General features: G+C 35.1%; 1 protein-coding gene across 3 annotated transcripts in view; it reads right to left on the bottom strand.

Annotated features, from left to right (window-relative positions):
- Positions 1-375: 375 nt before the first annotated feature.
- MINDY2 (MINDY lysine 48 deubiquitinase 2) overlaps positions 376-27,638 on the bottom strand; it is a 74,773-nt gene continuing 47,510 nt past the window's right edge. The window contains exons 6-9 of one of the 3 annotated variants that reach the window (XM_032342679.1): positions 27,012-27,154; positions 13,705-13,878; positions 10,702-10,896; positions 376-6,851 (exon numbers count right to left, since the gene is read on the bottom strand). In XM_032342679.1, the coding sequence (XP_032198570.1) occupies positions 6,726-6,851; positions 10,702-10,896; positions 13,705-13,878; positions 27,012-27,154 (638 nt within the window). In that variant the 3' untranslated portion in view covers positions 376-6,725. Of the gene's footprint in view, positions 6,852-10,408; positions 10,448-10,701; positions 10,897-13,704; positions 13,879-27,011; positions 27,155-27,638 lie in introns of those variants that run through there. The other 2 variants (XM_032342680.1, XM_032342681.1) reach the window with 2 other exon arrangements.

Raw genomic sequence — 27,638 nt, 5'->3', positions numbered from 1 at the left:
TTCATAGAGATGTCAGACATTAGCCAGTTTGGACATTAAATTGTTGGACAAAAACTTTACATTAGGGTTGGCTTGGTATAAAGATAAAGCAATCCTTTCTCAGCTCTTTCTTAGTCTTCCAAGAGGGTAAAAGTATCAGATATAATGACTCTACCATTGGAATCAGGTAGTTAACTATTGTATGGTTTAGAGGTTTCTTTTGTTGTTGTTCATTGCCTCAAATGGATAAAAATCTGTCTTTAATCAAGAATTAGTCCAAGTATCTAAGAGTTAATCTTAGATAAATGTGAATCAGTATGTCAATTCCCCATCTCTCCATTTCCCCACTTTGTAAGAAGTACCTTAATGAGATGAATATACATAGCAGAAAGGCTGTTTGGTCTAAATATCAAAGTTTATTGAAATAAAATATAATCTATAATAAAAAATACTAAAGGTGTTATCACTGGTTACAGTTTTAAGTACATTAACAAAAAATCCAACATTTTAATCCAAGAATGACACTATCCTTGTGGTACAATAACAAACATGAAATTAAATGTTGAATAATACTGAATAATTCTGTCAGAAATATTTTATACTTTCCCATCTATGGTCACTATGCCTTTTTTAAAGGAATATTCTCCAAAAGTGAAACTTTCAAACCTTGTTTAAGACATAGTTTTTATAATTAAATAGTTTAAACATAATTAGCATTTAAAACCAATTAATTTTCTTTCATAGAAATTCAGTTCAATTCTAAGTTGGGTAGATACTTTTAGGTGTCACTTGAAAAATGTATTTCAATGCTGTTTTATATCCATCTCTACGGTCACTATTACTCTCAAATTGCAATTAAAGCTGGTCATAGAGCAAAATGAATTATTTAGAAGTAGAAAGGGCATTAAGATAGCAAAGAAAAGGAGGAGGAAAGAACAAGCGTTCATACGCTATATATTTAAACTCTTTAAGAACTCTGTTTCAATTGGCCAGTCTTGGCCTAACACAAGAGATCTATGATATGTCATAGCAACTTCCTGACCCCAGTAGTAGGACATGAAAGTGGAGGAAGAAAATTTTTTTCTTCTTACTACATTTCAAGATCACTTGCTCTGTAGTCATGGTACTATTTCACTTGCTATTCCCCCCGAAACTGGCCACATCCAATTATTCTGCACAATTCAAGGAAAAAGACTCACATGCACTAACTTTAGGAGATGACTTTCAGGTACAAGTGAAGATTATCCCTTTTGCTGACTGTTGTGTAGCAAGCATACATCAGTCTTCTATCATATTGTCCTACTTGTCATGTGTGGGTCTGTGAAAACAGTGGTTGTCATTTTATTGAGGAAAATTGCTTTTTAACAAAAACCATTTTTCAAATCCCCATCTTTAAAAATCTGTAAAGCTATAATATCCCATGTACTCTGGAAAAAAATGATTACCTCATACAACTAAGATGTAAAAAGGAATAAAAACTGACAAAATTGAGAATACCAGACATCTTCAAAGATTAAATGCCAGTCTTAGTCTTTAAACATACTGTTAGTTAGAACTACTTTATGGTGGTATTTTAGTGATAATGTCCGTTTGGACAGGTCACTGATTTGGGAATTTAAATGGGCATTTCAGTTTCCTGACTTCCTATTTAAAGGTGTGACCACTAGACCCAAAGAAGCCAGGATCACCTTCAAAAGAGTTTTGCTTTGTGCATTCTTTAACTACAGGATATTACAGTGAGAAAGGGTATGAAATTTTTTAAGTTAATGACATTATTAAGTGATTCAAAAAAAATTCTTAAAATTAATATCAAACAGACACATTATAGAATAATACTAGAGCTTTTTGTCTTTTAAATCTATAGTGATTTATAGTTTAGGTTTTATATTTCTGCCATAGTATTTCAATACCTTATCTGGGATAGTACCATGTTCTCAAAAATACCAGTTATAAGAAGAGAAGTCTAAATCTCTGGACAATAGGACAAAGCAGAACTTGGTAATCGTTCAGCTATTGTTGAAAACTTTGACCTAGTTTTTTGAGTTTAACTTTTTTAATCAGAAAAGTGAAATTAGAAACTAGGATACTTTATGTAAAAATACATACACATATTCACAATGTATTAAACTCTAATTTCTAATAGCAGAGATACTGGTATTAAGTAACAGATATTTGTTAATTAAAATTTAGATAGATCTTCAAAAGAAGTTAAAATTACTTGGGTCCTGCAATCCGTCCCTCAGACTCCATTTTCTCTGTTTTGCAGTTTTTTGGCCAAGAAGGCTTTGATTTTAAACTTCAGTTTGTTTTAAAGTGTTACTTCAGAGAAGTAAACCTCAGTTCTTCATAAGATTTTCTCAGCAGCTACGGAAATCTTGGATATCAGTAAAAAAAAGAAAAAACAAAATAAAAAACCACTATATTCTCAGAGGACCGAAGGATTCTGATTTTTAGTCACTTTCTAAAAGGAATTAATCTGCACATTATCAAATAACATTTTATACTAAAAACAGAAATAATTCAAATAGCCCTAAAAATGACAGTATTTAACAGACCTAAATGAATTCCATCCATGCACAAAACTTTACATATATGCATTAGTAACTTGATATCACTGTACTTTGTTCCATGGAGAAAAGGCAAAGAGAATCTAAAATATTTAGATACATGAAAGATACTGGGAAAAACAGACTTTAAATGCTTTTTAAACTCTCAAAATCCTCTCAACTTTGATTAGAACAGAAAAGCAACCATAAAATACACTTTGGGAAGAGATGATGCCATACTCAAAGACAAGGTAATTCTACAAATTTTAACAGCATTTAAAAAACTGACTTTTAAGAAATATTGTCATTGGGAAAAAGATCTCTACACTCAAGAACAAAAACTATAATATTTATTATTATTTAAGTAATATTCTGAGCTTATACTATGTCCTTTATTCAGGAGTATAAAGCACTAAAAAAATGAGCATCTTTTACATATTTAAAATAAAGTGAGGCACAGAAAGTTTGCCCCTGGAAAGATAAAATCTAGATTTTTTTAGACCTAAAACAGTTCAGACTTCCACATTTCCCCATTTGTATTTCCTTAAAATACAAATTTTGTACTATTTTTAATGCCTCCATCTTATTTTATCAAGCATTAGTAAGTTTACAGTGATAGTTTAAGTTGTATGCCCAAGTGTTGTATGATAGGTAAAGCCTGTTAAGTTTTCCATTATATTTTAAAAACTTGTATATTTAATGGGACATTAAATGAAATGTAATAATCAATTTGCTTTTTTGCTTAAAAGAATTTTTTTTAAATAAATGAGTTTGAGGATAATTCTGGAAAATCTTGCCTTGAATATTTCTCCAGTAGGACTTTACCGATATCCACTTCATATGCCAACATTAATATAGGAACTATAACAATTCTTTCCTTAAATGTCTATTTGACTTCGAGTCCTCTTTCCTCTCAAGATCTTTCTTAGTGACCTGAGCTGGTGATTCAGTAAAAACAAAGTACTATGGTTTTGTGCAAGTACAAAATGGTTAATGGTTAATGGTTCAGTCAACTAATCTCTGATACTGACTTGTTTGATTAAGCTAAGATCAGGAAGTATGAGGAAGAATTTGAAACATAGTATGGGATAAATTGTCAAATACTAGAAATATGAGACACTAAAACAAAATATATTCCAAAACCTAATCCTAAACTTAAATCTATGCCTCATTCCACTGCTAAATGACACCTTGAAACATGGAAGAAGTTACTTCCCCTAAACACACTGGACCCCTAAGCAGCCAATGCCAATTTTAGCTGCCTCAAACTGCTTAGTGTATGTATGTACATATGTATGTGTGTATATTCTTAAATGGTAATTCTTAAATTTGAGGGAAAGTTCCCAGATTCTTTTGTTAATAAAAATCAACGGATCCTTGCTTCAGAAACACACAGATAAACACACACAAATACTTCTAAGTGTTGATAACCTATTGTAAATCACAGCATTGTTAATTCAATGGGATTACACATCAGGACAATTTTCATATTCGTAAGGAAGACTGGTCACTAAACTTAAGGAATAGCTTTTGAAAATACAAGAAAGTGTAGTGACTCATTCATGTCTGTTTTGCTAAATCTAACAGCGACTGGTTGATGCAAACGTGTCCCTAATCTAGCCTATAAAGATTAACAACAAAAATGTTTAAGTTCTATCTTGTTAGCAATTCATGTAACAATTTTCAAGTACTACAAAACACTGAAGGAAAGACTTGACTATACCACTATCAAATTCCAATGTACCCAAACCAGCAATGAAACGTCTGAATGTATAATTTGTTGCCTTGAGCAAAATATAAGAAAATAAAGACACAATAGCTCTAACCTTCAAGGATGGAAAACCAGTTATCTCCAAGAAGTCTGTTTTAATAGAACTGAACGTTTGATTTTTTCCTCACAGTAATCAAAGCAAACATTTTATCATTATTACTCTGGGTATATCAAACTGAAGTCCAGGAATGTAAGAAAGTTTGACTTGGAAATATTACATAGAAAAAAGGTTGAATTAACAAACACATTACATTTTTTAAGTTATTTTTTTATAAGTATACATTGACATCTACTTATCTGATAGCAGCACTGCTGGTTTTGAGTGAGTTTTTTTCTTCCAGAGGGAATGCAGAATGGCAGTATTATCTTTGGAACAAATTAAGAAGATAGTAACAAATAACAGAACAATAACTTTTACACATATATTTCTCAAGGGTAATAAATAGATAAGTATATAATTATGGAAAAATATGCCTCAAATATGCTTTTTAAAATTTCTCAGGGTTTGCTGTTTTGCTTTTTCTTATTAAAATATAGTGCACTGTCACTACTATCTATTCTAGGAAAAACAAACCCTGAGGTTTGAGTTTCCTCCTTCAACCAATAGAGTGGTATCAAGAGTAAACTTGGCCTAAGGTCAACCTGCTTGAGCCAACAGAGAATTCTGTAGTACATCTGATTATTTTACCAATGTACACATATTCTAGGTTATTAACTAGAGACTCACCAAATATTCTATATCAAAGTTTTATACCCCAAACAGGTTCTCTGATGATTTATCATGCTAGCATGGGAAATCTGAAGGAGTAAACAAATGGTATAACATAACTACACATGCAATACAGAAGGACATGACATAAAAGATACAGCTTGACCCTGGATTTTTCCCTTAGAATAATTCCTTCCATAAATAAGACTTTACTTTGTATTTTTATATATAGACCCATCCTATAAATGGTCTTGGATCATGGAGAATATTAAGGACATAGCTTAAGAACTCTAGACCACAGTTTTTAGTAGTCTATTGTCACCCTAGATCCCAAGAACATTCTCCAAGTGGATGCTCAGGTTAGATTAAGAAGCTCTTAAACAAATTTACTGAGGCTTAGAATGTAAATCACGTAACTACTTGGAGCAGCAATAGTCTCTTCAAAAATAACTAAAACAAACTTTTAAATATAAAGCATATAAAAAGGACTATTAAGGATAGTAGAAATACAGGAAAAAATGTGTTGCCTCATAATAAAGTTCAATAAATATTTCTTTCTGAATCCTATAAACACTATAAGATGTTATAGGTCTATTTGGTTCCCATAAGTTAAAAAAAAATCTGATTGCTTTTACCTCCTAAGTCTTATCTATTTTTCAAACAGATTTTTATTAATGCCTTTTCACTAATCTCAGAGATTATTTCTAACTTCCTTTCAGAAATGTGCTTTTTTGTTGGCTTTAATAAGTATACTTAATTTTCCAGCAAATAAACATGATTTAAATTTTAAGGTTCAAGGTAATTCTAGAAAAAGGTAGACACTGAACTGTTTTTCTACAACCCATATTTACAAGGCCTAGCATCCACTGTGGTTTCCTTCTTATACTCAGTTATCACACTGTCAATAAATAGTAACTGTAGTACAAGTTACCTATATAAAGATTTCAAAATTCCTCAAAATTTCACAACACTACAAAGTCATTAATATCTGATTTTGATAGAATGAGTATTACTGTTATGCAATTCTTTGCTATTGGAAAAGAAATACAAATTGTTTTTTCTATCTAAATTAAACCCAAACTCCATTATCAGTTCTCAAGATAATATCTAAAATGTACATTCCTAAAGAAAGGTAAAGCTGTTCAAGGGCTGAACTAGTCCAATACAGGATTAAGGGCAATTTATTTCTGTTATTTTTTGTCTTGGTTCTTTTGTTGTTTGTTTTTGTTTTTTCTTTTTACATCCCTATATTAAATCCCTGGTTTCTCTTGAATTAGATCATAATTTAACATTGTAAAAATTAATTTCAGAAACTATTGTGCTAATATTTAGATTTCAGGAAGGAATCAGACAAAATAAGTTACCTCTATTCATTGTTAGAACAGAAGATAAAATAGCTTACTAACTGATATGAGTTATGAATGTCACTATGACACAAAATTTGCTGTGATTTGCTTATTTGGCTACAAGTGCAGTATCTTTCATGAATGATAACACACAGCATTTCCAACTTGTAACATGAAACTCCAGCTCATAAAGAGTGTACTGTGTGACTTGAAAAAGTCTGATTGTAACTAAGTTAACAACCTTTCCCCTGAAAAACATGAACAAAATCCATTGGGAAATCAGGCACAGACGGTATTTATCGGTTTTTCTTCCTTTCCTCCTGTGGTTTTGTTTCTCAAGACATATAGATGCATCCAACAGAATCCAACACTTGTTACAAAATGACACAGCTATTTTTGTCCTTTTCTTTCTCTTTATCTTTTTCTCGAGGTTCCTTTCGTTTACGTTCACTATTCCCAGGTTGTCTTCTACTTGGAGAGGCTTGTGCTGGCTGGCTTTGCTTTAAGAAAAATAAACAGGAAGAAATTACCTCAACTTTCTAAGGTGCTTAATCATAGTTATCTAGAAGGAAAAACCACAAGAGTGAAAGGAATCATTAATGGAAAAAAGTTACTTGTACACAGACTTGTTATGTTACATGGTATCTGAGTAACTGCCTCTGTCATTTTGGATAGATCTAATTAATGTATCCATTATTCTCAGTAAATGGAATTTTAAACAGTAAATAATGTATAGGATTATATTCCCTGAAATCTCAAATTCAAGAAATATTTATGTTAAAGTTTAGAAAATGTTAAAAAAAGAAAAGGTGATGTTTGGTAAATTAAGTTCCCTAAAACCTCATTAAACTATAATAAATCTCATTAATATAATAAACATTTTAAAGGAGAAAAAAGAAAATCTGAGAACTTTGAGTGTGAAGTAAGTGTATTCTGTGAAATAAGAACATTTTTAATGAAAAGGTACTTATAATATGGTAGGTTTTAACTTTTAAACTTGGAATAGTCAACATTTGAACTAGGAATAGAAATAACTTGGTTTAATGGAGACCTCTATGTTTAATGTTTCATCAGACCTTAAAGCACATCTTGTTTTCTTGTATACCCAAGACAAAGAAACCGTTCTGGCACTGTACAGTTAAACATAAAAGAAGGGAAATATTTTTTTCATTTAATAAAATGAGATTTAATATAAAGAAACCCAATTAATAGTCACATTTTCAGTGCTTCATATGTTTAACTAGGAAAAGTGGAAAGGTGCTAATAACCTTTGTTGAATACTTAGTACATGTCAGACATTGGGTTAAGTACTAACATTATTTGTTCTTACCCACAAATCTAACAGTTAAGCATTATCTTTTATTTTCCAGATAGGGAAAATGGGGCTAAGAGAAGTAAAGGACTTTGTCCAAGGTGTTAGTTACAACTAGCATGGGGAGACAGAAGCAGGAAATGGAATCCATGTCTATCTGGCTCTGAAGTCTACATTCTTCCTACCAGTACCTCATACTGCCCTCTAATTGCTACAAAAGACTTTGTTCCCATTCGTTTATATTCTTTGGAGCTATTAACAATTTAAAAAATACATTTGATTCAGTTGCACCAAAAATAATAAAATACTTAGAAAAAAACTTAACCAAAGAGATGAAAGATCTGTACTCTGAAAATTATAAAGCACTGAAACTGAAGAAACTGAAGACAACACAAAGAAATATAAAGATATTCCCCATTCATGGATTGGAAGAACAAATATTATTAAAATGTCTATACTACCCAAAGCAATCTACAGATATAATGCAATCCCTATCAAAATTCCAACAGTATTTTTCACAGAGTTAGAACAAACAATCCTAAAATTTGCATGAAACCACAAAAAATACTGAATAGCCAAAGCAATCTTGGAAAAGAAAAACAAAACTGGAGGTCTCATAATTCCAGACTTCAAATTATATTACAGAAGTTGTAGTAATCAAAACAGTATGATTCTGGGGCACTTGGCTGGCTTAGTCAGAAGAGCATGCCACTCTTGATCTCAGGGTCATGAGTTTGAGCCCTATGTTTGATGTGGAGATTAAAGTAAAAAAAGAAAAAACAGTATGATACTGGCATAAAAATAGAGACATACATTAATGGAACAGGACAGAAAACATACAAATAAACCTATAGTTATATAGTCAATTAATCTTTGACAAAGGAGTAAAGAATATGCAACAGGAAAAAGTCTCTTCAACAAATGGCATTGAGAAAACTGGACAGCTCATGCAAAGCAATGAAACTGGGCCACTTTTGTATACCATCCATAAAAATAAACTCAAAACGGATTAAGGACCTAAATATGAGACCCAAATGTGAGAAACCATAAAAATACCAGAAGAGAGCATAGGCAATAATTTCTCTGACATCAGCCAAAATAACATCTTTGTTATTATGTCAGATATGTCAGGAGACATATCTATCTCCTGACACAAGGGAAACAAAAGTAAAAATAAACTATTGGGACTACAGGGCGCCTGGGTGGCTCAGTGGGTTAAGCCGCTGCCTTCAGCTCAGGTCATGATCTCAGGGTCCTGGGATCGAGTCCCGCATCGGGCTCTCTGCTCGGCAGGGAGCCTGCTTCCTCCTCTCTCTCTCTCTGCCTGCCTCTCTGCCTACTTGTGATCTCTCTCTGTCAAATAAATAAAAATTAAAAAAAAAAAAAAAAAAAAAACAACTATTGGGACTACAACAAAATAAAAAGCTCTGCACAGCAAAGGAAACAATAAAACTAAAAGAAAACCTACTGAATGGGAAAAGATATTTGTAAATGACATATCTGATAAAGGGTTAGTATCCAAAATAGATAAAGAACTTCTACAACTCAACACCAAGAAAACAAATGATCCAAATAAAAATGGGCAGAAGAAGGGGTGCCTGGGTGGCTTAGTCGGTTGGGTGTCTGACTCTTGGTTCAGCTCAGTTCGTGGTCTCACAGTTTTGGGATTGAGCCCCACGTTGGGCTCTGCACTCAGGGCAGATTCTGCTTCAGATCCCCTCTCCCTGTCCTTCCCGCTTGCTCGCTCACTCCCCTTTAAGTAAATAAATAATTAAAAAATAAAAAAGTTAAAAATGGGCAGAAGACAAAGATATAAACAGGCATTTCTCCAAAGAAGACATATAGATGGCCAACAGACACATGAAAAGATACTCCACATCAGTCATCATTAGGGAAATGCAAATCAAAAGCACAATGAAATATCACCTTACATCTGTCAGAATGGCTAAATTCTAAAACATAAGACTTGGTGAGGATGTGGAGAAAAAGGAACCCTCATGCACTGGTGGTAATGCAGACTGATGCAGGTACTGTGGAAGACAGTATGGAGATTCCTCAAAAAATTAAAAACAGAACTACCCTACGACCCAGCAATTATGCTACTGGGTATTTACCTAAAGAATACAAAATACTAATTCAAAGGTATACACGCACTCCTATGTTTACTGCAGCATTATTTGTAATAGCCAAATTATGGAAGCAAACTAAGTGTCCATCAATAGACAAATGGATAGATACATGGTATATACACAATGGAATATTATTCAGCCATGAAAAAGAATGGAATCTTGCCATCTGCAACAACATGGATGGAGCTAGACAGTATAGCACTCAGTGAAATAAGCCGGAGAAGCCAATCAGCATGATTTCACTCATACGTGGAATTTTAGAAACAAAACTAAATGAACAAAGGAAGAAAAAAAGACGAACCCAAAAATGGACTCTTAACCATAAATAACAGACAGATGCTTCCCAGAGGGAAGTGGATGGAGACGGAGGAATGGGGGGAATAGGTGAAGGCAATTAAAAGTACACTTAGTTTGACAAGCATTGAATAATGCATAGAATTGTTAAATCACTATGTTGTACACCTGAAACTAATATAACACTGTATGTTAACTATGCTGGAATTAAAATTAAAAAAACAAAAAAACAAAAAACAACTGAAGGGGCGCCTGGGTGGCTCAGTCGGTTAAGCTTCGACTCTTGATCTCAGCTCAGGTCCTGATCTCAGGGTCGTGAGTTCAAGCCCCGCGTTGGGCTCCACACTGGGCGTGGAGCCTACTTAAAAAACAAAACAAACAAAACAAAAAACAAAACTGAAAAATCTTGCCATCAGAAACTCAGGAAAAATAATTTCACTAAATGAGAAACATTAAGATAATCACAAACTTATTATGACAATGCCATGAAACCATGGATGCTAAAATGCTAACAAAGTTCAAGAGTCAATACCTAATTTAAAAAGTTATCTCAGTATAAATTTCTTTGTTGCTAAAGTCATCATTGTATTTAAGAATCGGAACACTAGTTTTTACCTGGGCCTGTGTAGAAGCAGAAGCAGCAGCGGCTGCTGCTTGTTCCTGCTCCTGATAATATTGAGAAGCCCGTCTATCCTCTTCTTCTTGGAGTTTCTTTGCTAGTTCCAAATCACTGATTCCTTCAGGTATTTGTTCCCAATTGATCTCTTGGCTCTGCTGTTCTTGTTGTAGAGATAATGCCATAAGGTAGTCCTAAGAAATTAAATTATAACCATCTTTAGCTATGAGAGTTTACTCAAGAACCAAGGAGTGCGAAACACAGAGGTTACAAAACTAAGAGGAAGGCTTCTTAAAAACATACCAGAGTTTAAATATAAAAACTAAAGTTACCTAAGTATTTCTGTTTGAGAGCCATAATCTCAGTGATGTTGCTATTATTCTAAATATTCTTGGAATTCATTTAAAATTATTCCTAGCACTAGCATATAAAGCATTCAAAAAAGCTTTAAAAACAACTCATCTAAAAAAATCAACCCCTCCTCTGCCACCCCTTGGCAAAACTTCCCTTAGGGACACCTGGCTGGCTTTTTCTATAGAGCATGCATCTCTTGATCTTGGGGTCTTGAATTCAAGCCCCATATTGGGCATAGAGCCTACTTTAAAAACAAACAAACAAAAAATAAGCTTCCCCCCAATTTATGAAAGAAACATGTCTGTAGAAAATTGAGACAAAATTAAAAAGTGTAAGTAAGTTAAAATTACCTTATCATTACACAAAGGTAACTATTGTTTTTGTCTTTTTTTAAAATATTTTATTTTTTTATTTGACAGACAGAGATCACAAGCAGGCAGAGAGGCAGGCAGAGAGAGAAGAGGAAGCAGACTCCCTACAGAGCAGAGAGCCTGATGTGGGGCTCGATCCCAGGACCCTGGGATCATGACCTGAGCTGAAGGCAGAGGCTTTAACCCACTGAGCCACCCAGGCGCCCTAAGGTAACTATTGTTAACAACAGATATATATCCACCTAGTTTTTTCTACATTCACATAGAAACGCAAACACATTTCCCAACCTCTCATTAATGTCATAAAAGTCGTTTTTAAAAAAATCAAAGAATTTCCCAAATCATGTATTAAATGTTCTTCCAAAACACGATTTTTAAGACCAACAGAGTTGCCCATCATACAGTGATATTCAATTACTTAACCACCTCCTCCTTCCTCCCACAAACACCCCCAAATTATTTCCTATGAGAAAATGTGATGCATCTTTGCTTAAGGTTATATTATCTAACTTTACACCCATGTTTATAAAGAATTAGTATGAATGGAATTGACTACTTTGTGCATCTCCTCCAAACTACCCTCAAAATTAGAGAATTTTAATTACCCACAGAGGATATCTAAAAGGTTGTTGGCGAAGAAGACTCTGTACTATCTAGCATGAATATCTTATTCAATTCAATTTTTTCTCCTCACTTCTTCAAATTGCTCTTTGCCACATCCCATGGTCTTAAATCCACTCCTTCCTTGCAACTTCCACAGACATTATCCTTTATCTTTTTTTTCTCAGCATCTTACAACTTTACTACTGTGGCAACCTATTGTTCTACTTTCATTCCCTCTGCTCTGCTATTTTTTTACATACAGTGTTAGAAAAATCTTGCACGTTTCTCTCAAGTAATATTTTTTCAAATGCCCCATAAAGTTTCTGAAGGAAAATGAGCATGTTATTATAGATATTTGTATACTTAACTTCCAAGAGTCCTAGAAAGATCAGCATCTGTTTGAATCCAGTATTCTTCTGTGCCGTCACAGCTTACTATTCAAAGTGCCATTATAAAACTTAACATATAATTATTAGTTGGTCAAATATTTGCCTCTCTGTTAGACTGTAGAATTTTTGAGGACAGAGCGAAATGATTTATCTTTGAATCCCCAGGACCTTGTTACTAGTGCCAGGAACACAACTCAATGAATATTGGCTAAATGAACAGTCTCTATGTACTCGAACTGTTAGTATCAGAAACATGTGCCAACGGTTCAACATAACCATGTTTCTGCCTCAGTCAGGGAAGAAGTCCCAACACCGTTATACTTCTAGGAATAAGTACACTTGTGGCTCCAAGACTGCTCACCTATAGCAGTCTCCGTTCTACATGAGAATTCCACTAATTAGTGCAGCTCTTGCTCTAAGTGTCGGCTTACTCTGGAGTCTAAGGCTCAGAACACCCACCTGCTTTTTTACCCTCTCTCTCCTACTTCTGACTAGCCAAAATATATCTCTAATCTGTGCTCAGCTCATCTCTACCACCAGGGCTAAGCCATCATTACCTTTTGCTTGAATTGCTAGTCTCTGCTTATACCTGTGTTGTCTGTTTACACCTATGCATTCCTCACATAGTAGCCTTTAAGAAAGGTAAAGTAGATCATCTCACTTCCATGTTTAACACTTGGCATATCCGTCCTATTGTAGTTCAGAATAAAATTCAAACTGTACCTTTGGCCTTCAGAATTCAATATAATCTGGCCTTCGGAACCAAAGTGTATAATCAATGTATAACATGTAAAATTATCACTTACTGATTTAGGAAATTTCAGAAATATCTCACAATAAGTCTTTTTTTTTTTTTTAAAGATTTTATTTATTTATTTGACAGACAGAGATCACAAGTAGGCAGAGAGGCAGGCGGGGGGGGGGGGCGGGCTCCCCACTGAGTAGAGAGCCCGATGTGGGGCTCAATCCCAGGACCCTCGGGATCATGACCTGAGCTGAAGGCAGAGGCTTTAACCCACTGAGCCACCCAGGTGCCCCCTCACAATAAGTCTTTAATTCAAAAGTTTTAGATAACTGAATTTACATTTGAAAGGAATGAGCATTTTATTTTTTATTCGGTTAAAAATATTTTATTTATTAGGGGGAGAGGCAGAGACTCCACATGGGGCTCAATCCCAGGACCCTGAGATCATGACCACAGCCAAAGTCAGATGCTTAACTGACTGAGCCACCCAGACACCCGAAAGCAAGAGCATTTAAAACCATATGAATTAGACAAATTTACCTGATCTATCTGATCTTGCTGTCCTCTATATACAGTTTCAGGATCTGAAGGAGGCCGCAGATGAAATTCTGAGTCACAGAAATTTCCATCACCATCCACATTGTGTAGGCTTTCCCAAACAACTTTTTCTTCAGTAAGAAACCCCTGGTCTGTTACCAGCAAATACAGTAGACCCTTAATAAGAAAGAGAAAGGACTATTAAATTGACCAAAACTAGTTAAGATTTAAGGGAAATTTTATCACCTGTATGTTTAAAGCATATTAATTATTCCTATTAGTTAGATATAATAAATAGTAGACAAAGTAGATACCTTATTTGTTCACTGAATTAGGTCTACCTGGCTTTGAATATAGTTTAAAATTGGTATGCTATAGTATAATGAGAAGTAGGAAGCTGCTGGTAGGTTCAACTACTACACAACTTATCAGTAAACCTTTGGGGGTTTATAATCTCATTTCATAAAATAGAAATATACTATACAAGTTCCTTAAATACATAGTGGGTAACAAGACACAGTCATAATAAAATGATATCACACTGCCTGTTTATTAAAAATAAAAAATTAAGCCTATATGACTAATCCAATCCATACAATTTTTTTCTTTTTCTGCTAGCACCATTAGTTGTTCTTCTTTCATATACTAACAGTACTTTGCACTTCTTTCTTTTTTTTTTTTTAAAGATTTTATTTATTTATTTGACAGACAGAGATCACAAGTAGGCAGAGAGGCAGGCAGAGAGAGAGCAAGAGAGAGAGGGAAGCAGGCTTCCTGCGGAGCAGAGAGCCCGATGCAGGGCTCGATCCCAGGACCCTGAGATCATGACCTGAGCCGAAGGCAGCAGCCCAAACCACTGAGCCACCCAGGCGCCCCCTTTGCACTTATTTCTATTGGAGCATTGAATCACAGTGTGCCACGATTGTTTCCCTGGCCTCGTTCCCAGACTATATTTTTAAATCTCTGTTATCTCTTGGCCTAGTGTAAGGTGCATCATAAAGTTGAAGTCTAAAATGTATTGACTCAATTAATGAATTAAGTTGTATTTACAGTCATTACACAGAATTTAGTACCAACCTCTAATTTTTCATATGCATTAGTTCTAATTCCAATCATATGTAAAGCGTCCCTATGATACCATATAAGGTTTATAAGCCACTTTTAGTTCAGATCTGCCAAAGATATGACTTCCATTTACTTGCTTAGGTTTCCCATTGGTTAATATGGTATTTGTTGTTGCACAGGATTCATGTTTCTCATGTTCTCTCATCAAAATTAAACTTAATAATTAAGAATAAGAAATTCCTTGAGAGAGATTGGTGGTGGGGTTAGAGAAATCCCTGGATAGAACCATAACTCTATGATCAACTAATCTTCGACAAAACAGGAAAGAATATCCAATGGGGAAAAGACAGTCTCTTCAACAAATGGTGTTGAGAAAACTGGACAGTAACATGCAGAAGAATGAAAGTGGACCACTTTCTTACACCATACACAAAAATGAATTCAAAATGATGAGACCTAAATGTGAGACCTGAAACTGTAAAAATACTAGAGGAGAAAACGGGCGATAAGCTCTTTGACATCACCTGTAGCAACTTCTTACTAGATACATTTCCTGAGGTAAAGGAAACAAAAGCAAAAATAAACTACTAGGACTTCATCAAGTTAAAAAGCTGCTGCACAGTGAAGGAAACAATAAAAAAAAAAAAAACTAAAGGCAACCTTTGGAACAGGAGAAGGTATCTGTAAATGACATTTGGAATAAAGGGTTAGTATCCAAAATATATAAAGAACTTATACAACATAAAAAAAATAATAATTCAGTTAAACTGGGCAGAAGATATGAAGAGACATCTTTCCCAAAGAAGAAATAGAGATGACTAACAGATACATGAAAAGATGCTCAACATCACTCATCATCAGGGAAATGCAAATCATGAGGTTATCACCTCACACCTGTTAAGAATGGCTAAAATTAACAACACAGGAAACAACAGATGTTCGCGAGGATGCAGCAAAAGGGGAACCCTCCTACACTGTTGATGGCAATGCAAGATGTGCAGCCACACTGGAAAACAGTAAGGAGGCTGCTGAAAGTTAAAAATAGAGCTAACTTATGACCCAGCAATTGCACTACTATGTATTTACCCAAAGGATACAAGAGTACTGATTTGAAGGGATACATGCACTTTGATGTTTATAGCAGCATTATCTACAATAGCCAAATTATGGAAAGAGGCCAAATGTCCACTGACTGATGGAGATATATCTCCATATCCACATGTGTAACACACACACACACACACACACACACACACACACACACACACACACACGGAATATTACTCAGCCATAAAAAGGAATGAAATCTTGTCATTTACAACAAGAAACTATTGACTAAACTCTGAAGCTTTAAAAAACTAAGTAATTATTCTTTTTGAACATTTACTGTATGTCCAGCACTGTGTGACACAGATATTCCTAAATCTAAAATAGGAAATCTTTCCTATTGCCTACCACCAGTTACATCTAAGAATTAGCTGTATATACTGATTAATTTATATGGTCATTGAAATTACTATAGCAATATAAGAAGTATTCATAAAGAAAAACATTTTGGCATATACAGTTTAAAGACATTGCTTTAAGCAAAAATTATGATGTGATATTTCATTCTTTTTTAATCAAGTAGGTTCTAGTTCATCAAATATTCTACCACATGCTCAGTACTATGCTAAGTGCTTGAGGATTCGTATCATGAAAAGTAATGATCTCTCCTTACTTTATATTAGGTACCCCTTTTATGTTGTTCCATAAATACTGCACTTACCACTATCATAGCACTTTATACATCGAACTGTAGTTGTGTATCTATTTACTTATCTGTTGTATGTATTTCAAGCTCCTTGAGGACCAGAGCCATATTTTATTCATCCATGCATCCTCACTACCTAACATATTTTTAATATCCAGAAGGATCTACTTTGCCCTAAAATAATTTAAAAGAAAAAAGTTCTTAAAAAAAAAAATTCTAAAAGTTCTTTCCAGCCAATTTTCCACTGAATAGATCTAACCCTTCTATGTATATACTTACCAGAGTATATTTTAATATACCATTATATTATATAATATAATATCTAGGTTTTACGATTTATTTAAGTCCTATATTAGAGTGGCTACTTACTAGGAGAAAAATTACAGTCTTATTCTCCAAATCACACTTTAAGGTGGGTAAATTCTGGGAGGGTTTTACTGAAAGCTATTGCCAACCATAGCATACGAATACTTACAAGTTTAACAAAAATGGTGTTTTTTTCTTAAAATAGGTGACCTGTCTTCTCATCAGTCTCAATTTCTTCCCCTTTTAGATCTTGACATTTATTAAAGAAGTCTGTAGTCTACTGTCAATAATGCTAGTTATTACTCAACAGTTCCTTTATATAATTGCATTGTAGAATCGCAAAGTGGGGGCACCTGGGTGGCTCAGTGGGTTAAGCCTCTGCCTTCAGCTCAGGTCATGATCTCAGCGTCCTGGGATCGAGCCCCGTATCGGGCTCTCTGCTCAGCGGGGAGCCTTGCTTCCTCCTCTCTCTCTGCCTGCCTCTCTGCCTACTTGTGATCGCTCACTCTGTCAAATAAATAAATAAAATCTTTAAGAATCGCAAAGTGTGTATTAATATAGTATGGAATAGTTTAGGCCCATTCATTCCTAAGAGTCCACAATTAAATGACCATCAAGAATAGTTCTGGGTTGGGCACCTGGGGGGATCAGTTGGTTAAGCGTCTGCCTTCAGCTCAGGTCATGGCCCTGGGGTCATGAGATTGAGTCCTGCACTGGGCTCCCTGCTCAGTAAGGAGTCTGATTCTCCTTCCACCCATCCACTCATGTGCATTCTCCCTCTTTCACACAAAAATAAATAAAATCTTAAAAAAAAAAGAAAGAATAGTTCTTGCTTTTATATCCTAGCACTTTTGCTACATTATCTAGTCAAAGCATTCTTTTCTAAGCCTTGACTCTTCCTAATCTTACCAGTCTCTAAATACTAATCTCAAAAAAAACCTAATAAAGGATGCATATATTAAATTTATAAATTATGCAGTAACGTATAAAATGTATATAAATTATTTTATATGAAAATTTTATAAATTTTATAATTTATAATTATATAATTTTTATGATTATAAATTATAGTTTTTATAAATTTTATATTTACAATTATGTAATTTTTAAATATTTATAAAAATATTTATAATTTTTATAAACTAGACAACTGGATCACCAAAGACAGAATGAAAAACTATTCTATCTAAAATACCCTGATTGGGGGGGGCACCTGGGTGGCTCAGTGAGTTGAACCTCTACCTTGGGCTCAGGTCATGATCTCAGGGTCCTGGGATCGAGCGCCGCAGCTGGCTCTCTGCTCAGCAGGGATCCTGCTTCCCCCTCTCTCTCTGCCTGCCTCTCTGCCTACTTGTGATCTCATTTTCTCTCTCTGTCAAATAAATAAAATCTTGAAAAACAAAACAAAACAAAATAAAATACCCTGATGGGGCACCTGGATGGCTCAGTTGGTTAAGCATCTGCCTTTGGCTCAGGCCATGATGCTGGGGTCCTGGGATGGAGCCCTGTGTTGGGTTCCTTGCTCAGTGGGGAGTCTGCTTCTCCTGTTCCCTCTTCTCCTCCCCCTTGCTCATGCTCTGTCTCTCTCTGAAATAGTCTTTAAAAAATAAATAAATAAAATAACTTGATAGGTTAGTCCTATACAGAGTATGGGTTACCTGTATTAACAGCATACATGACAATATCATCGCAATTTGTAAATTGCTAAAAGAGAAGAAAACTTGTCAAACATATAAAAAAATTAATCATGTAATTATAGCCTTTAAACATGGAGGAAAGCACTGCCCAAATATTTTTGGTTGCTTTGCTTGGATTCAAATTACTTAATGTCTTTGGAAATAAAAAGGCAGTTCAATCAGAGAATTTCTTGAGATATTTTATAAATTGAAAGATCAACTTTACTACTACTTAACAAGCAGGAATCTTTCCCATCTACAAATAGCTTTCTTATCCATCCGGAGAGGCAGAGCTGTTGAGTGTGGGCTTGAAAGTCAGGTTGGAGCTGCTTACAAACTGAATGGTCTTAGACAAGTTACTTAGTGCCTGTAAGCCTATTCACTCAGTTGTAAAGTGGGAGTAATAATACCCACTCCTCATAGGGAAGCTGTGAAAATTAAGTAAGATAATGCATATTAAGTGTTTAAAACAAAGTAAGGCACATTAAGGCTTAATGAATATAAGATTCTATATTCATGAATACCACCGAACTCTATCTCAGTTTCTGTATCTATTGCCTTTTCCTCTCTCCTATTTAGAAGAAAAAGATGAATCTCTCTGCCTACCCTATCAAATCTATCACTTGTCTTAGTGTGTTTCTACATTCCTCATCCCTACCCCCATTTAATGTGACAATTTTTGATGTGGCAGGCAGAGAGAGAGAGAGGGAAGCAGGCTCCCTGCTGAGCAGAGAGCCTGATATGGGGCTCGATCCCAGAACCCTGAGATCATGACCTGAGCCGAAGGCACTCAGGCCCTGAGCCACCCAGGTACCCTGTATCTCCCTCTAAACCACTTTTCACTTCTAATCCCTAAATGTAAAGTAAAAATGCAAACAAACAAAAGCCAACCTCAAAAACCCTGGTTCTGAATACACTCCAAGAGAAATGTAACTAAAGCAAAGGGGTAGAAGAAATAGTAATGACATAGATAGAAAGGCTAACATGGATAAGGGATGATTAAGAGGAAGTCATGAATAGACACAACAACAAAAGAGGGTGTCATGATGTGGAAACAGCTACATAGATGTCATTATATAAACCAAAGTTAAGCTAAGTGATCTACACAGGGGTCAAGGAATTTGTAGTTTATCTTACTAAAGAGAAAGCAGAAAGTACTGGAAAATGGAGAAGGATCATAAGAATAAAATGGAGTAACTAGATCTTAGCTATAGAATTATATATTCTAGAATCTAACAGTCATGATCACATAGATAATATGAGAAGCAAAACAGACCTACAAAGACTTTCCTAAAATTAGACGTACAAGGGTAGTTATTTACAATTCATTTTTACACTTTCAAATTTCCTGCCTGGATAAAAAAGTCACCTCACTAGCTAGAACCACAGGAATGGCCCTGAAAGCATCTGCTCTCTCACTAGGAACTCCTCCTGCTGCTTTCAGATTCTCATCTAGTTATGTTGATGCACAAATCTTCACAGGATCAGTATTCATTAGGAATTTGCCAAGATGATCTGCTTGGTTTACCTGAACAAGATTAGGTGGAGGTATATGGAGGAAGTTAACAGAAGTGACAGCAGAAATCGGCATATGTATTTGTTCCTGACAGACAGATGAGGGATGAAGAGTTTAAAAAACGATTCACCAAGGGCACTATTACAACAGACCACTAGCAAGAGCTGGACTTGATTATTTTCCTAGTGATGAGATGGAACAGTACAGGCACTTGTCCAGGGTTTAGTAATGGTAAATCACAATCTAGGAATAATAAGGGGCCTTTCCAATAAGAGGGAGTCAATGAATATCTATGGTTGGGGAAAATATCATGAGAGGCTATGCAATCAAAACCATAGATTATGCTGTGTTAGACAGTTGAGAAGTGTGAAGTCGATTGGTAGATGTTATTCAGGGGTTAAAAAAAAGTCAATTTGACTCACACAACCATTGTGACTGTAATGGTAGAAAGCTTAATAAAAAGTCTATGAAGATGGAATCATAAAGTTAGTAAAGAGAGAATACTTTGTCCAGATACAAGTTTTAGAAATATCTATAATCTTCAGTGCTTTACATAGAGTCATCAAGAAGTCTAACCTAACAGAGAATTTGCCTCTGTTTCTATTTAGTGTCTAAAGAGAGGAATTAGAACAAAGATGAGTACTGGAGAACATTGTAACAGACATATACCTCCCCTTTGGTCAAATAAAAGTCCATAGCTCATTTATCTCTAGAGTTTCAGAAGACTTTACACATAGAAGTTTTTTTACACGTAGAGTTTAGAAAGTTCCTAAAGAAATAACATAACCAATAAGGAAACCTTTCCTAGGTAATCCTTTGTCCTGACAACATGGACTTCCTCCTTGCAGGTCTTGGTCCTAGGACGATAGTGGCATAGTGGCATTATGATATGACATGGTTATCAGAAAGCATAAAGATTCTTTCTGCAAATCACAATAAAGATAAGCCCCACAAATAAAATAATTTGGCTACAGACACATATGACATTATCAATTTATTATTCTAGAAAGTATTCTATCCTATGTTAAATTTATTTTTGTTGAAAGTATATCTGTATATATAAATGTGTATCTATTTATATATATAAATGTATATATAATACATATATAAATGAATTGTATATATAAACTGTATATATAAATGAACTGTATTTATACTATAGGTATTCCAAAGGGGTAGGAAGATGGGAAATAAAGTAATCATTAAATATGAATGCATAGGGGCACCTGGGTGGCTCAGTGGGTTAGGCCGCTGCCTTCGGCTCAGGTCATGATCTCAGGGTCCTGGGATCGAGTCCCGCATCGGGCTCTCTGCTCAGCAGGGAGCCTGCTTCCTTCTCTCTCTCTCTCTGCCTGCCTCTCAGTGTACTTGTAATTTCTCTCTGTCAAATCAATAAATAAAATCTTTAAAAATAAATAAATAAATAAATAAATAAATATGAATGCATAAAATGGCTCTAAAATCTCAGGGGTCTTCAAAGTGAAAAGTTATGAAGACCTAATGTAGTATTAAAAGTAGCTGTATCTTGTTTGAAAAGCAGCTTTATAGTTTTTCTTTACTTATATCCTTATTAGATTATAGAGTCCCTGGGGTTTAAATTTATAAAGCACTAAAGAAACTCTTAACAACCCAGAAATTAGTGGTAGAGAATAATAGTCTTAATGCTGGACAGGTTTAACAGAGCAAGGGCACAATCCTCTATCCTATTTTCTTATCAAGCAAGTATATACCATGTTGGAGGAATGCCTTCCCTAAACTCTATTAAGTATTCTTTTAGGGCGTCTAGCTCTACACCAACAGCCAAAGGAATGTTACAGATTTTGTTGTAGATCAGTTAATCAGCCACTAGGTCAGAGGAGGGAAAGTGACTCTAACTCTTATAAAAGAATGTGCTCTTTGGGGGGCCTGGGTGGCTCAATCCGTCAAGTGTCAGACTCTTGGTTTCAGTTCAGGTCATGAACTCAGGGTCATGGGATCAAGCCCCCTGAGTTAGATGCTCAGTGGGGAGTCTGCTAGAGATTCTCTCTCCCTTTCCATCTCCCTCTATCCCTCCTCCTGCTCATGTGCTTTCTCTCTAAAATAAATAAATAAATCATGAAGTGGGAAAAAGAAAATCATACCCAGAATGTTCTTCTTAAAAAAAAGTACTCATTAAGTACTCTGCCAGATGTAAAGCAGTGTCTTATTTACAGACCCTCAGGACTAGACAGTTCAATAGGAATACAGGAAATATGACTGGACTGAGAGGATTATAATGGAGCATAAATAAATTGTTCACAAGCCTACAAGATCCCTGGAAAACACAGGATTTGCATCATATTAAAATGGAGTTATTTCACTAAATGTAATGCATGTTCCTTGTTTGGATCTCGGTTTGAACAAATCATTTATCAAACAATTTGAGGGACAAATGGGAAACTTGAATATGGCTTGGGTATTAGGAGATAGTAAAAACTGTAGTTAATTTTGTTAGATCCAATAATGGTACTGTGATGTGAAAGGAAAACATTCTCGTTTAGAGATGCATATTGAAATATAAGCAAAAATAGGTGAAAATAGTCAATACCAAATTACTAAAAGTGATGAGTATAATAGGCACTTAATAATTTAATTTTAATAATTTTTAATAATTTTAATAATTTAATGACATTAGTGTCATTACTTTTTTCTAAGTTTGCCATTTTTCATAAAAAAAAAAACAAAAAAAGCAGTGTTACTGTTTCAGTTTTGTGGTCACTACAGTAAACAAGGGAAACTAAGCATTTCCCTTAGTGACTGACCACTAAAATAGTTCCCATTTATCCCTTCTATAAAAACAGGATTACCTTAGTGAAGAATGATGTTCCTAAATTTCTCTGGTTTTCTATTCTTTATTGCACCCACTTAACAAAGTCCCAAATCTAGAATAGCAAGCTAGCTACCTTTGCCATGCCTATACCCTGATGAATACTTCTGCAGAAAAATTACACAAGAGGTATATTCATGTAATAATTACCATCCTCAAGACTACCTTAATTTCTCTAATTAGAACTTTCTCCTACATGCTTTAAAAACTATTTCAAATGACCTCCTTCAAATCTGTTACCAAACTTAACTACTCAATCTTAGTAAATGATCTTGCCTTCCAAATAATAGCAGAAACTAGGAAGCATTTAAACAGTAGCTTTCTCTACTTCCTGCCATCAGATCTATAAATTAGCTGTACTCATAGTCTATTCCTTCCCTCCTATACAACGAAGAAGTCGCTTTTTCAACTAAGGGTTAACCCCCTTGGCCTGTGAAAATTTCTACCCTTTCTCACCTTCTTAGGAGCCTTCTCTCATCAACTATCTCCTCTCTGGTATCTTCAACCTTTCTCTCTCTACTGAGTCATTCAATATTGAAACATGATCACATCTCTCATATTAAACAACAACAACAACAACAACAAAACCCCTCTGGATCCATACTCCACTACAGCTCTGAGACATTAATGTCTATGCCTCCCTCACAGTTTCAGTTTACTATCATGTTTCTAGTTCCTGACATCCCAATCATTTCCTAACCAATTCAAATTGAGTTTTTTCTGCTGCAACCATTCTCTAAAAGATACCAATGAAATCCATATCATGTTTCACTCCCAGTGTTTTCATCTTCCACATCTTCTCAATAGCATTTAACAACTGAGATCTCCAGTCTTCTTGAAATACTCTCTCCCTGTTGTCTTACATGATACCATAGTCTTTAGATTTTCCTTTTCTTCTTTTCTTTCTCAGTTTCCTTTGCCAGTTCATACTCCTTTAGTTGATTCTTAAATACTGGCTCTCCTTAAATCTAGTTCCTAAGTCCTCTCTTTTCTCCCCATTCTTTATTTTCCTTGTAAATCTCATCCTCTCCCCAAATTACTATTTATACACAAAAATTATTCCAGTCTTGAAACATTTATCCAACATTTCCACTTGGAGTAATGCCTCAGAAGCAACTCTAACAGTTCCAAGGCTGATTCGTGCTATTTGTTATCTTTTTTTCAGTGTTCTCGGTGTCAATGAAGAGCACTGCCATTTTATCCAGTTCTGCGTGCTCAGAGCCCAGAAACATTCTTTCTTAGTTTTTACATCCTAATCACCAAATCTGGTAGATTGTACCTCCTAAATTTCTATGGAATCTTTCTACTCTCCATTTCTTTCCCATCCTAGTCCAAGTCACTGTAACATCTACTTGGCCCCTGCAATAGTCAGGGGATAGTAAGTCCACATCCACATTTGCCCAAAAGTCCAAAGCACCTTAATGTTGTACAAAGGGGACATGAAGATAACACCTCAGATACACTATTTAGCCAGAGAATAAGGTTTACTGAGAAAAATGTGAAAGCAGAGAAATAGCAGAATGTACCCGTTCTCTGAGTTATCATTATCTCACAGAAATGTATACTTTGTCCAGAAACAGACACCTGGTAGAAAGTGCTTGAAGAGAGGTACACCTTCCCCAACCACATAGGAACATTGGGAATATCTAGGTGACTAGTACAGGATTTCTGTTCAGAGACATAGCTGTGACAGATTAGTCTACAGATTAGTCGGGGGAGGTTGCCTAACCACCATCAATGACAGGCAGAGATCTTGTTTTCCCATTGAACTATCTCACCCCTGCTGAGCCAAAAAAAATAAAAAAATTTTAAAAATCCTCCCAAAACAAAAAGAACCACTAGGCCATCAGGAGACCAAGGTGTGTTTCTCCTCTTAACTCAAGACTCTTCAAGATCTGGTACTTGTTTATCTTTTTAGTCTTACGTCATGCCTCTTAATTTCTATGCTTTAACCACACAGGCCTTCTTTTCATTCCTTAAGGAATTAAGTTCTTTCCCTTCTCCAGGCTTTTGCACACACATGCTGTATCTGCTTAGTTAATCCTTTTTTTGCTAACTGATTAAACTCCTACAAGATTCACTTTTTAAGTCTCAGTTTATTTTTTTTTTAATTTTTAAAAAGATTTTATTTATTTATTTGAGAGAGCGAGAGAGCACAAGCAGGGGGAGCAGCAGGCAGAGGGAGGGAGAATCAGGCAAGGAGCCTGATGCAGGGGGCCGATCCCAGGACACTGAGATCCTGACCCCAGGCGAAGGCGAACGCTTTAACGACCAAGCCACCCAGGAGCCCCAAGTCTCAGTTTAAATGTTCCCTTCCCAAGAAATCTTTCCTGACATACCTAGCTAGGTTATAAGTCCTGATAACAGCACTCACAGCATGTTTATGTGCCCCTTAAAGTGCATCCCAACAGAAATAATAACTATTTGTACAATTATTTAACATATGTTTCTTGCCAAACTCAGGGGTCCTTAAATGGTAGGAACCAAAGCTGCCTTGCTCAGGCTGCAACACTTGGCTGAGCACCCAGACATAATCATGCTTAACAGTACTTGTTAAATGACTGAGGTGTGGACTTGAAGAGATCCAGTAAAGCAAGATGACTCAGCAATATACATACACTGTATGGCAGTAATTCTGATTCTAAGGTTTTGGAGCCTTAAATTTCTGAAAAGTATGCCTGACTCTGGGCCAGCACCTAGCACACAACTACCTCAAATGTGGGAGCAATATAAACGAACCCCTGCTATAACTAATACAACAGGAGAGCTAAGGCTTTAGAGTATTTTTAAACTAATTTTTTAAAATTTAAATTCCAGTGTAATTAACATACAGTGTTATTAGTTTCAGGTGTACAATATAGTGATTCAACAATTCCACATACTGTTCAGTACTTAGGGCATTCATATGTAAGCAAACAAATCACTATTTTACACTGCTTTGTGCAATTCATTGATTAAAGTATTGAAGCAAATATGAAGACCCCGTTTCTAACTTCAATCCGCTTACTTTCATTTAGAGGAAGAAGGCTCATTTACACGAAAAGAAAACTGGTAACTAGGTACTCATCCATAAGGGAAATAAGAATGACATAGCTCACAACAGCTAGAGGAGGTTGGGTGAAGTAGTGATCCTCAGCATTAGCTGCACACTTAAATCACCTGGGGAGCATTTAACAAATACAGATGCTTAGGTCCTACCTCTACACATTCTGATTGAACTGAGTTTGTAGTGAGGTCTGGGCTTGGTATTTTTTAAAAAGCTTCCAGGTAGTTCTAGCATACAACCTGGTTGAGAACTACTGGTTTTAGGAGAAAAGAAGTAGCTGTACTGGAGAGTTAGTATTTGAAAGGCTTCTTAAAAGCTAGGTGAAATGTGGATAAGCTAAGAGGAGTGAGGATCTTTTCAAATAGGAATTAAGGAGTAAGAAATGATGGAAAAAGTGCAGAAATGGTGAAGTTTTAAGTGTGTATGAAGACAGACGATTATTAATGAGTAGGCAGACTATATGGCTGAAGTACAGAGTTGCATAAGACGATAGCAGAAAACACCTTGCATTTTTATCTTCTAAGCACTGAGTGCTACTGAGCATTTTTGCTGTATTACTGACATGATCAGAGTAGTATTCTACCACGGAAGGCCCTCTTAAGTTGCGAAACTTCCGCAAATAGGCAGCAGCTGTAAAAATGGAAGAGATATGGGTGAAGAAATGACAAAGAGGATAAATCAGTAAGATTTTTTGCAGAGCCATAAATAGTATAAGAAGAATTCAAAGTCACACTGATAACTTTAGTAATAATAAACACTATCATAAAGACAAATCCTCATTCTTTCTTCTAACTTCCCCTCAAAGATATACATCCATCTTTAACGATCATAGTTCTCTTTATCTTTTTTTCTTAGAAAGGAAATATTTTTTAACACAGTAATCTGTGAAAAATGAGTTGAGAATTAAAACAAAAAGCTGATTTGAAGTAACACTTAAACTGTGAATCCACTGCATCCTAAATGTTTAATGATTACCTTCATAAATCCGATGAATAAAGAATATTATGCTGAATTTTTTTTATTTTGAAGTAGATCATGAGACACCTCTAAATCCAGCTCCTTTAATTTAGAATAACAATTAAATAGCTATTTCTATATCATACCTTGTATTTGGTCATGGTGCTAAAATGATTATTCCGAAAGAACACACAAAGTTCTCCTTCCTGAACCGTTGAAGTTAGTTCACATAATCCATGGTATGTCAGTTGAGTGGCTGTGTTATTTAGAAACTGCTCAGCTACAAAGCCTATGGAACCAATGCATAATATTAGATAGAAGAATAATTTCAGAATTAAAAAGTTTTTCTATTTATATTGTGGTCCAAGTATGAAGAAAGGCCAATCAAAATAAGATTTAACTACTATAACATGATGACTCCAAATTGAAGATTTTTCTTTGTAATTCTGCTATGGAAGATGTGTCTATAGACATTCTCCATCCTAAAGAAATAGTTACGTGAGCTTCTTTTTAACAATAAATGTATTTGCTTATACTTCACCTACTTCCAAAAAGGATTTTAGGCAACTACCAATAGAAGATACAGACAAAATAACACTAAAGCCTATTAAAACAAATAAGAAGGCATGAGTTAGCAATTTAAAAAATAGGAATTAAAGATGTATGTCAACAGTGACTTTCCCAGTGGAAAGGTGTTTAACAACTTCAGTTTTTTAAGATGTTAACAAAGACCCTAGATAATTCTCAATTCACAAACCGTTCAGTTTTTGCTG

This window comes from Mustela erminea, chromosome 5, assembly GCF_009829155.1.
Source record: "Mustela erminea isolate mMusErm1 chromosome 5, mMusErm1.Pri, whole genome shotgun sequence".
In the NCBI taxonomy this organism is placed as follows: Eukaryota; Metazoa; Chordata; class Mammalia; order Carnivora; family Mustelidae; genus Mustela; species Mustela erminea.
The sequence above is the reverse complement of the archived record's forward strand: the minus strand, read 5'-3'. Positions and strand labels throughout refer to the sequence as shown.